The sequence below is a fragment of the Sus scrofa genome, chromosome 13, assembly GCF_000003025.6.
Source record: "Sus scrofa isolate TJ Tabasco breed Duroc chromosome 13, Sscrofa11.1, whole genome shotgun sequence".
Lineage (NCBI taxonomy): Eukaryota > Metazoa > Chordata > Mammalia > Artiodactyla > Suidae > Sus > Sus scrofa.
The window spans coordinates 66,442,091-66,453,783 of NC_010455.5; the positions used below are offsets into that span (position 1 = coordinate 66,442,091).

An 11,693-nucleotide genomic window follows, 5' to 3' on the forward strand; every position below is an offset into this window, starting at 1 on the left:
ACTGCACGCGGCATGTAGAAGTTCCAGGGACAAGGATCAAACCTGAGCTGCAGCAGTGACAGCGCTAGAACTTTAACCCACTGCACCACAAGGGAACTCCACCAGTGGTTGAGTTGACCAGCTTTGCAACCTGAGAATCCAAAGGCCTGGAGATATTCTTGAATATATATATCTCAGAAAGTTGACGCTGGAAATAATCCCTGACACCTTCTTAAAAGCTCTACTGCTGGAGTTCCTACTCTGGCCCAACTGGATTGGAGGCATCTCTGTAGTACTAGGATGCATGTTCAATCCCAGGCCCAGCACAGTGGATTAAAGGATCTGGCATTGCCGCAGCTGCAGCGTAGGTTGTAACTGCAACTCAGATCTGATCCCTGGCCTGGGAACACCGTATGCTGTGGACTGACCAAAAGAGAAAAAGGAAAACCAAATTCTACTACCTTTGAGCATTAAGTGTCATTTTATTGCTTGGGAGCACCCAGCTCTACTTCTGCTTCTTAGCTGTGAAAAATATATAGCCTTTTTTTCCAAGAGCAGTGCAATAGGAGGAAGAAAAATTGAGTACATGGGGTGCAGTTGATGAATTGGTTGTATTGTGGGCTTTGGACTGTCACCTCTGATGCCTCTGGGTAAACTTGGGAGGAAACTCTGTTTCACTGCTTGCAGTTCATCCTCCAGTTTTGTCCTAAGGTATCCTTGAACACAAATGCTCAAGCCAAAAGTAAACCTGTCAAAGGGAAGGCTCTGTTCCAAGAATGCCAGACAAATTTGCAATCTGTCGATGCTTCATCTCAGGCACAACCGTTGGTTTAGGTATTTTCAGCACATTCCTCACTCGGCAGCTGTGTCCACCCAGTGGCTGGAAATCTGCTCTTGGCATTTTTGGTGTTAACCATCTTGCTAACTGTATTAAATTTGGGGCCAATACTAATCACTTTGGGTTTTGCATTAGTCATTTCTATAAAATTAGGGCAAATGGCCACTGCTCGAGCAAAGTCAGTCAGTGGCCAGGCAGCCCTGTGCTTGCTATAAATGCTCATCTGTCTGCGGTGTTTCGAAGTGGATTCAGACTAAAGGGAGGTGGCTCACTGTGGGTCTCTGTTCTTGTGTGTGTACACTGTCATAAGATAATTTCTTACACACCTCTGAGTGTGTAAGAAATGAGCATGTTACTATACTAATGTACTGGGTATATTATAAAACAACAGTTTTTTATAAGGAGGATTTTTTTCCTGCAGCAAATACCTTCTTGCTCATCCCAGGGGTAAATCCACCTGCTTCAGAGAACCGGAATTTGGTGTTGTCAGGAAGTGATGTGTGCAGGAGCAGTCCTAGAGGGCTGAGGTGGGACCTGGTTAGAAATGCTGCATTTTTTTCAGGTATGTCCCCTGTTCTCTGCAGTGAATTTTATTTCTGCCAGCTGTTGACTTGAAATGGTCCTCAGCCCACTCCAAGTTGACTCAGTGTGTTATTAAGGAAAATGAAAAGCGGATCACTTGGACCCCAGGCAACAGGGCAAGGTGGTGACATTGGTTGAGAGGCAGTAGGACATCGGAGAGCATGGGCCCCAGCCTACAGCTCTGGGTGAGTTGGAAGCGTGTTTACTGTGTGACCTTGGGAAGTCACTTAAGTTTTTTTCTCCCTCCTAAGTGTGTTTGTCGTGAAAATTAACTGCAGTGACCCTAACTTCCTTTCCTGCCAGTGTTTAGAATGGTGCCTGGTGCACAGCAAGAATGCAGTAAATGGTGGCTCTTAGGGTGATTGAATGCCTATTTTATACAGGTGTCTTCATGGGAGATACGGTTTAGTCTTGACAGTGACGCAGGGAGGAGGGTGTTGGACATCAGAGGAGACAGAGAAATCGTGTCTTGCTCTGGAGCAGACAGTTGGTGTTCACATTTGCCTCTGGGTCTGAAGCCCATGCTTCTACCACATCGTGCTGCCTCACCCAGGTCAGAGAGCCTGGTCCAGACAGGGTTCCTAGCATCTGTTTCTGACCCAGGCACATGGGAGAGAAGCCTGGTGTGTCCCTTGAGGAAGGAGTGAGTCATAGGGGAATCATCAGCTGACCAGCGTTCCCCCAGGGCCTGGCACCCATCCTCCTCTGAGCCTAGTCTGTGGCTGCTGCCCCACTGATCAGAAACTGGTTTCTTGGACCATTTGACCATGTTGGAGCCTCCTCTGGCAGTTGAGAAGAGGGCCACAGGCATGGTTGGGGATGAGCAGGGTAGCACCCCTACTAAGTGCGATAGAGCTGGGATGAGGCTCAGCTCCAGGATGGTGTGTGGGCCTCTGCATCAGAGAGAGGGGCTAGCTTACACAGCAGAGTGTGTCCTCTCTCCCCAACTCCCCCACTTGGTTTACCTGCGCTCTGATATCTTAGACTCCTCTGGGGCTGACTCGTTTCAAACTGTGATGATCACACAGAGGCAGGTGCTTTCGATTCAGTGAGCTAAGTCACTGCGTAGCTAGATAGTCAGGTGTGTGTGTGGTCGCCTGAGAGATGGAGAGTGAATGTGTGCTTGTGGGTGTGTTATCTGCCCAATGGACTGGCATGGAGTTGACAGCAGAGCTGGGGCTTAGAGAGTTAGGGTGGATGTGGAACAGGACAGCTTTTTCCTGCATTCTCAGTTTTGTGGAGCGCCCCCGGCCAGCTCTGCATTTTCTTGTTAGAGGAGTTGACACCTGCTCTAAGCAGCACAGAGCCACGTGGCTCTGTAATGCGCCCTGCTGAGTACAACCCTGTTGCTTCCGAGCCCCTTTATATATATGCTCTGGGGGCCGTGTTAAACACAGATCCTGCTCTGCAATGCCTGAGCCTCTGCACTGCCAAGAGGTTCCCTAGTCAGGATGACATTCCAGGGACCACAGGCAGCTTCTCACTGAGGGGTGGCAATTGGGTTTCGGGGGCCTCGCCAAGTCCAATCAGTCGTTAGGGCTGGAGTCGTTGGATTCCAGGTGGCCAGAATTTCCCTGGAGAAGCTACTTGGCTCCTAGAGAGGCCCTCTGTGGTGAAGCATTTTGCAGAGAGTGGATATTACCCCGTTCCGCGCAGGAGCATCCTGCCTGTTTCTGATGGCGCGCCTGTGTGGGGACGGGCAGGCTGGCGGTGCTCCTCCATGATGCTCACCCACCCGTCACCACCGGCTCTCAAGCCTGTTCCCATGTTTACCCTAAAGAAGTGACTTTCTTCCCGGGCAGTGTGGTGGTGTCCCTGGAATTAAGTTTGTGGAACTTAAGAATCAGGCTCACTTCAGCTGTGTGAGCTGGAGTTGGCATGTGCGTGGACATCAGTGTAGTGTCCTAAATCTCTGAAGTCACTGAGGCAATGCCCACCCTTGGCCACATGAGGTGGCACGTGCTTCACCCAGGTTTTTACAGTGAACAGGGAGGGAGGAGGAGGAGTGAGGACAGCGTGCTGAGCAGTGGCTCCAGCCATTGTTCATGCCCTGCTTATATCTAGCGTCAGACTCCTTCCCCAGCATCCTGTTCTGCCCTCGAAAGGCAGTCAGACAGAGGCTGGCTCCTATCATGTCACCTGCAGAGTTTCCCTGTCCACGCAGGCCTTGCTGACCGGTAATGAGCTCTCAGTGCAACTTGGCACTCAAGATGCTCTGATATTTAAAGGAACTTGGTTTTTCTTCTTTTCACCTCCCACTTGCCCCTCCTCCCCTCTCCCCCTGTCCCCCTCTCCTCCACCTCCCTCCTCCCCTCCCCAGTCTGATATCTCTGTATGTGTTGGTCTCCTTTGGTTTTCTAAAGCATGCACACCGGGCCTTGCTACATGTTTCTTCTTTTCCTGTTGACCATAGACCAAGAATGGGAGAGGGGATTTTTTTGTTTTTCAGTGAAATATGAAATCTTCCTGTGGGGTGAAATAAACATTTTGAAGCTTCAGCATCCAGTCTGAATGTTTATTCACCTCCCAGGCTAGCGTCCCTCAGAGCTGGGTGTGATAGTGGAAGCGTCCTGGAAGCCAGGTGAGCCCTTAGGAAGCTGGGAGAACAGAGGTGGCTGGTCTCAGGGACAATCACTTGTCGGCCGGGGCCTCTGAAAAGCAAGAGATCAAGTCAAAATTCTGTGCTGTTCTGCCATTGCCATCAGAGATGGCTTTTCTGGAGTTCCCTGGTGGCCTAGTTCCTTAAGGATCCAGGGTTGTCACTGCTGTGGCTTGGGTTCCCTGGCCTAGGAACATTGGCATGCTGCACGCATGGCCAAAAAAAAAAAGAAAAAGGAAAGAAAAAAAAAAAAGGCTTTTCTTCCACAGAGTGACTTTGGAGGTGGTAGTGTGTTGTAATGGGGAAGCACTGGCCTCGAAGTGTGGACTGTGCCTTGGGCAAGTCCCCTAAAAGCGGGAGGTCCTGGAATGAATCCACCCCCACCCCACCCCCCAGGTATGGGGACAACTGTTTGGGAAAGAGCAGTTTTTTTTTTTCTTTTTCAGGGCAGCACTTGCAGCATAAGGAGGTTCCCAGGCTAGGGGTCAAATCGGAGCTGTAGCTACCGGCCTACACCACAGACACAGCAATGCAGGATCTGAGCCGCGTCTGCAACTACACCACAGTTCACGGCAATGCCAGATCTTTAACCCACTGAGTAAGGCCAGGGATCGAACCTGCATCCTCATGGATGCTAGTCAGATTCGCTAACTGCTGAGCCACAACGGGAACTCCCGGGAAAGAGCAATTAAAGGCCCTTTTTTATTTTTTGGCTGCACTTGCAGCATGTGGAACTTCCCAGGCCCACACCACTGCAGTGACCCAAAACTCTATAGTAACAACACTGGATCCTGTGCCACAGAAGGCCACAGAAGCTCTTTAGAGAGGCAGGGATGGGGAAGGAAATTTCTGTTTTGTTACCCATAGATGGGCTCACACTGGGACTCCCAGGAACTTGGAATTGACCTTAGCCGGGACGGGGACTTACCATTGACCTCTTCCCAGAGGATGTCCTGGAGAAATTTCCCCAGGGGCTGGCCGTGCTGGTCGGACTGAGCCCCTGACAACTTGATCCCAACATCACAGGGGGCGTTGAACTAGGAGGAAGACCATTGTCAGAGCTCACACCCTCCTGCCCCTGCCACCCAGCCCCCGCCCACCTCCCAGAGGAGGCCCTGGGCTCAGGAGAGGGAGAGAAGGGCCTGGGGCCTGAGGGCACCACTAAGGGGCAGCTCAGCCGGGTACCCTCCTTCCTGGTCTTACCACCCCGCCGTCTTCAGGAAACGTGCTTGGTACCCCTTTTCTTACCTCTGACAAAGCTACTGGAGTTCTCTAGATGCTTTTCCCACCCCTTGCAGCTTGGGAAGATGTAAAGTTCATTGACCAGTGGTAGAGCTTCAGGCCTGGCATGGTGATTTGGGGGCAGGGGGTCTATCTGGTGTACACAGTGCTAGCCTTGGGGATGGTCTCTGCACACCCCCCTTTCCAGGTGACATTTCTTCTCATCTGCACAGGCCTTTCCTTGTTCTGTGGGAAACTGGACAGGAAGCTGATCTTTTCCAAGGAAGATGCTCTGAACCAAGTTTGTTCTTCCTGTGCTTCCATCTCTTCTTCCCTTCTACAGTGAGGATGTTCCATTTCCCCTACTTTCTCGGCATCCCAAAAGATGACTTATTGGAGCTCACAATTTCCTTTTTTTGGGGGGTGCTGTTTAGGGTCACACCCTGGAATATGTAAGTTCCCAGGCCAGGGGTCAAATTGGAGCTGCAGCTGCCGACCTACACCCCAGCTCACGGCAACGCCAGATCCTTAACACACTGAGTGAGGCCAGGGATTGAGCTTGTGTCCTCACAGATACTAGTTGGGTTTGGTACCTCTGAACCACAACAGGAACTCCCTACAGTTTCCCTTTAAAAAAATTTTTTTTTCCTGCTGTACCCATGGCATGCAAAATTTCTGGGGCCAAGGATCAAACCCAAGCTACAGCAGTGACAGCGCTGGCTCCTTAACCCAATAAGCCACAGGGAACTCTCCTTTTTAAAAGTTACCTCCCAGAGTTTCTGTTGTGGCTCATTGAGGTGAGAAGCCACCTAGTATCCATGAGGATATGGATTTGATCCCTGGCCTCACTCAGTGGGTTAAGGAGCCAGTGTTGGCATAAACTATGACATAGTTTGAGGAGGCGGCTCAGATCCACTGTTGCTGTGCTTGTGGTGTAGGCGAGCAGCTGTAGCTTTGATTTTACTCTTGGCCTGGGAACTTGCTTATGCCACAGGTGTGGCCCTAAAAAGAAAAAAAAAAAGAAAAAATTTACCTCCCCATCTTGTCTCTGCCATGAAGGTGGAGTGAGTGGAAATGACATGATTGATGGGCAGCCGGTGGGGGGTGGGGGTGCGGGCTCCATTCCCTCCCTTCAGTAAATACTCATTTTCCTTCCACCCCTTTGGTTGATGTGGGTGGTCAGGTGACCTCAGCCACATAAGCACCGATCAGGAAAACTGCCAGGCTGGTCTGCACCCTGGCAGACCAGGAGAGAGGCAACTGGCGGAATGCGTGGCTGCCATTGGCTGGGAGAATGGCTTTGAATGACTTGAAAAGGCCCCCTTGGCTTCATTGTCTCATCCGGTCAGTGGGAGGATGGTGGGACTTGGTTTCAAAAGCCTTCCAGCTCTGCAACTTGATTTAGGAAAACATTTGGAGTGGTGGAGGGACCTGTGGTGGGTGACGAGGAACCCCAGGATGGGGGAGGGGCTTGGGGAGCATGGTCAGAGTTCTGCGGCCTGGGTCACAGGTTTCCCACCCTGCGTCTGGCACCCCAACTCCTCAGTCCCTTCAGACTTCTGGTTCTAGTGGAGGCAGTGCCTGCCATTTCCTCTGTGCAGTCTGGAAAGTTCCATCCATGAGTCCTCAGCCACTGAAACTTCTTCATCTGGGCTAACTAAGGCTCCTCTGGCTGGGGTGCAGCTGGGTCCTACTGGACTGAGAATACTCACTGGAAAAGTTCCCTGCTCTTAGTCTAAGGATCTTTAGGCCACCAGGTGGGAAGGTGGCAGGTGGGGCCTCAGGGGTGTGGAAGAGGTGCCTGGGAGGGGCAGAGGGCATGGGTTGCAGAGCTGATCCTCCAAAAGGCTGGGGTAGATAGAGGGTGGCTGAGGTGGGACAGTGAGAGGTGCCCCTGGGCTACCTGCTCTCTGCCAGACCAGTGATGGGGAGACAGGCCTGGGGACTGGAGGGACCCAGACCATCCGTCCCATCTCTGTCCCACACCGCCTGTGGCCTCTCAGACAGGTGAGCCCCCCTCTGTCTGGGCCTCTGTTCCTCATGTATAAACGAGGATGAGGTTCTATAAATGAGATGGGGTTCACTGAGAGCTGGAGCTGCAGCAGGTCACCTGTCCAGGGTGCCACCTCCAGTCCCAGGTAAGGTCTGGGAGGCCCTGAATCAACCAAAAAGTTTTCTTCAGGGAAAGGCCTTCAGTCTGTGACCAAGTGTTCCTTCCTGGGTGTCTGTCTCCGCACCGGATTTGCCGGCTTCCCGCTGAGATAGCCTGGTGTCAGCTGGCCCCCTTCTCCCCCTTGCCTCTTATAGCAAAGTCCCTTAGATGTTTGCCTGCTGATGGATCAAGACTTCACAGAGCCCAATTGTGGAGAGTCAACTTTTTTTTTGATTTTTGGGGCCACACCCGTGGCATATGGAGGTTCCCAGGCTAGCTTCAGCTGCCTGCCTACATCACAGCTACAGTGACACGGGATCCGAGCCACATCTGTAACCTGCACCACAGCTTATGGCAGTGCCGGATTCTTAACCCACGGAGCAAGGCCAGGGATCGAACCTGTGTCCTCATGGATACTAGTCGGGTTTGTTAATGCTGAATCGTGATGAAACTCCAAGAGTCAACTATTTTCAGGTTATTTTCTCTTTCTTGAGTAGCTGGACATTGAGTCCCTGTGGACAGGCATCTCCCCGCACCCTCCACTCCCTCATCTGCTCACCCACTATGGAAAGCCTAAAACTGCAGAGGGACCCACCCGGATTTCCAGCTTGTCCTCCGTGCCTTCCACCTCACCACTGTCTTCTGGGCCGAGCCAGCCTTCCAGGGCCCGGGGCTTCAGTTTGGCTGCTGGCTTCTTGGACTCCTTTCTCTGCTGGAAAGAGGAACTGCTCTCTTGAGGCCCTAAGATGCCCACCCACCCCCACTACTTCCTTCCAGAAGCAGAGCAAGGTATGGGCCCCCTTGCAGATCCAGAGTCCTCCTTGGGAGAGGCCTGAAGCCCAGAGCAGGTGAGCCCAGGTCCCAACTCATGGAAGGGCTGGGATGAGGTACCCGCCAGAAGCCGGGGCTCTGGGGAGACGTCTTACCTGCACTTTCTGGTGTTCGGGGCTCAAGAAGCTGGAGCCCGCCATGGCCAAGTCTGCCATGAGGAGCACGCTGAGGAGCAGCAGGCTGCAAATGGTCCCCGTGGAGGGCATGGCCTCAGCTGGCAGGGAATAGGCAGGCCTGGAGTGGAGGAGTGTTTGGGCAGCATGCCCCCCTCCCCATGCCTCAGAGTCCAGCAGACAGGGTAGGAGCCTTCGACCTGGGACTGTGACTGCCGACTAGAGCACCTGTACCACCTGCCTCCCCACGGTAGGAGCAGTGGAAGGCAGAAGGAATATTTGGGGACAGAATACTTGGCAGTGGGATGCCCATGTCCTTTGTCCCAGGCCCCAAGGACCCTGGATCAAGTTTCTCGAGGAAGGATAATGGAGCTGAAGTGGCAAGGTCCCAGGAGACAAGGCCTGGGGCAGCTCCTAAGTCCAGCTCTGAGCAGCCAGGCTGCCCCAGGTCTTGTGATCTCCCCATGTTCAGATGGGCCTGCGGATGCCCAGCAGTCTAGATGAGTTCAACCCATAAACAGACCCACACAGGAAAGGCGGAGGGGGCTTACCTGGGCTTCCTGGCACAGGTGGGGCCCTGTGGCTGTCTGGTCTTTATATAGGCAGCCTGTATTTGTTTTAAACCAGCAACCCCCCAGCATCAGGGCTGATTTACATTCCTTGGGAACTAAAAATGCTCACATCCTCTGGGTGGAAATCAACAGCAGAGGTTAGATGCCCTGAGAGATTGCTGGGTTGGCGTGGGTGGCACACCTGCTCCTCCTGTCCTCAAGCGCCCCTGGCCCTAGTTGAGGTGGGAGGGAAGACAGTGGCTCTGAGTCTGGCCCGGCCTTGCTGCTCTGGGCCTTTGCTCTTGCCCCTTTCTGATAACCCCCTTCCTCCCTGGATGGAAGGGGGGATCCTCACTCTGGAGCTTGTCTAGCCTCGACCCTTGCTGCTCCCCACAACGGGTGCTACTCTGGCTGACCCCCTCAAGCACACAGAAGCTCAGCCCGTGGACTATTCACACCTCCCAAAGGGCAGTCCCATTTCGCAGATGAGGGAGCTGTGGGGGAGCAGGGCAGGGACCTTCTGTAACAGGGGCTGAATTCCAGTCCTTTCTTTGGGGTGGTGGTGATGGCTCTGCTCAGCTTGGTTTTAGTGCTTCGGCTTGCCTCCCCTCTCCTACCAGATTCTGAGAGGGCACAGAGGGGCCTGGAGGCAGGAAGCTGTGACCTGTACTGCCCCAGGTCACCACTCACAGACTGGCCTTGGGCAGATCACTCAGCGCCTTCCTGTTCCGGGCTGCGTCTCAGGGTGGTTTTGAGGATTAAATGAGGTGATAGGTGTGAAATCCTTTATAATGCATCAAGTATGGTGCTGGTGACGACTGCTTTTTGTATGTTGGCCGGTATATGCCTGTTGCACATTCTTGCATAAAGAGTTAATTAATGTTGTGAGGGATTCCTTACCTGTCCAGAGCGCTTCACTGCACTGGCCCAGGCAGTGGCTCCTCAGGGCTGGTGTTGTCTGTGCAGATCAGCTAGTGTTTCAGAGGGTTCGCTTGTGGCTGGGCTCAGCAGGGAAGGCGCCACTGCAGGCAGAGGGCAGAGTGGAGGTGAACAGAAGGTGGGAGTGTAGCCTGCTTGTGGCTATGGTGACAAGGATGGGTGCTTGGAGGAGGGTGGCAGTGGCGACGGGGGCCAGAGGGTGGGGTCATAAGGAAAGGCCTAGAAGGTAGCGCCAGGTTAGGTTAAGCGAAGTTTTGGAAGCTGCTGGCACAAGGAGTTTGGGCTCTATCTGTAGGAGTGGGGACACTAAGGCTCTTGAACCGGGTCGAGACAGGACAAGATCTTAAAGACCTGGGAGGCCGCACCTCTTATTTCACTGAGAGAAAAACTGAACTCCAGGAGGGCCACACTGGCCCCAAAGCTGCACAGTCATCAGTGGTAGTGCTGGCACGTCCAGCCCGGTTCCTGGCGGCCGTGCACAGCTTTCACTGACTCCCCATCTTGCTCCTGCAGTGAACCTGGGTTCCCAGGAAAACCAGCCCGCTCTAAGCAGGACGGGGTGGTGGCAGGGGACCCTGTAGACAGATAGCTGGTCATCAAGGGACTGCCTGACCTTGGTCCACTTCAGGGGTTCCTCGACCCTGGCAGAGACTCTGGGGACAGTGGGGGCCTGGGAGAGGCTGGCCTGAGCCCAGGAGTAGAATGTGGGGGCTGGAGTCCCTCCTTCAGTCCCAGCAAGTGCAGGCAAGTCCCCTGGAGGCCTTCACCTTTATCAACCACCTGAGCTTAGGCCTCTTGGCCTGGGGGCCCAGAAGGGCTGAAGGTGGACAAGAGTAGGGAGACGTTGGAGAGGGCCTGCCGCTTTTTCAGGGTGCACCAGCTCCCCCTCCCCCCACCACAATAGCCACCAAGCCAACTATGGTGACCAGGCACCTACTGAGCCATGAGGCCTCCCATACTCCTGCCCTGGAGACAGGAGCTGCTCGTGTTGATCTTAGATAACCCCGCCCTCAGACAAACAACCACTGCTGCTGTGTTATCTTCAGGGAACTGAAAGGTTGCCTATGGGTTGGAAACCACCTGAAGCACATACCTCAGAGTCGAGGCTGGCTGGGGAGCAGGAAGGGCTGACAGGCGTCAGAACCACTGAGGAAGGGAAAGGTGAACCCAGAAAGTACCTTGCTGCCCACCCACAGCTGTGGAAAGGGGTGCAGACTTGGTGGGGGTCGGGGGGTGATGATGCATGCAGATCTGAGCCCAGAGGCCTGGGGTGGAAGTCTGTGAGGCTTAAGGGAAGGACTAACTTCTCCAGCTGAGGTTTTCCCCCTTTCCTTCCTAGTATGGGTAATCCCAAGGCCGAGCGTCTCCTCAGAACCTCCCTCTGGATTGCTTGGAGGGGCGGGGGTTTGCTTCCTGTGGCAGGGACTTGAGGGCCTGTACAGATCGGGGACAAATAAGAATGCCCATCACCAAATGAATTCCTGTATAAAAATGGTGTCTCAGAACAAATTGCGTGCTGATAAATAGTTGGCTTAGCAAGCACTTTTCCCCATCAGTTGGGCTAAAGCTTGGCCTGAATGAGGCATATTCTGAGGTTATAGAAGGGAGTTTTCTTTCTTTCTTTCTTTCTTTCTTTCTTTCTTTCTTTCTTTCTTTCTTTCTTTCTTTCTTTCTTTCTTCCTTCCTTCCTTCCTTCCTTCCTTCCTTCCTTCCTTCCTTCCTTCCTTCCTTCCTTCCTTCCTTCCTTTCTTCCTTCCTTTCCTTCCTTTCTCTTCTTTCTTTCTTTCTTTCTTTCTTTCTTTCTTTCTTTCTTTCTTTCTTTCTTTCTTTCTTTCTCTCTTTCTTTCTCTCTTTCTCTCTTTCTCTCTTTCTCTTCTTTCTCTTCTTT

The 11,693-nt window shown here is 53.0% G+C and overlaps 1 protein-coding gene across 2 annotated transcripts; it reads right to left on the minus strand.

The window, feature by feature from the left end:
- Window positions 16–11,486, minus strand: GHRL (ghrelin and obestatin prepropeptide). 2 transcript variants are annotated; one of them, XM_013981924.2, is made up of 5 exons: window positions 8,867–11,486; window positions 8,298–8,416; window positions 7,967–8,080; window positions 4,927–5,035; window positions 16–4,050 (listed from the first exon to the last, which is right to left on the minus strand). In XM_013981924.2, the coding sequence occupies exons 2-5, from the start codon at window positions 8,406–8,408 to the stop codon at window positions 4,031–4,033; spliced, it is 354 nt and encodes a 117-aa protein (XP_013837378.1). In that variant the 5' UTR covers window positions 8,409–8,416; window positions 8,867–11,486; the 3' UTR covers window positions 16–4,030.

Excerpts from the sequence above, each read along its gene's own strand:
- GHRL (XM_013981924.2), bottom strand. The coding sequence starts at position 8,408 with ATGCCCTCCACGGGGACCATTTGCAGCCTGCTGCTCCTCAGCGTGCTC. Across the intron at positions 5,036-7,966 it reads AGGACAAGCTGGAAATCCGG|TTCAACGCCCCCTGTGATGT; the intron begins GTGGGTCCCTCT and ends TCTTCCTCCTAG. Across the intron at positions 4,051-4,926 it reads CCTCTGGGAAGAGGTCAATG|AGGCCCCGGCCGACAAGTGA; the intron begins GTAAGTCCCCGT and ends CTTGCTTTTCAG.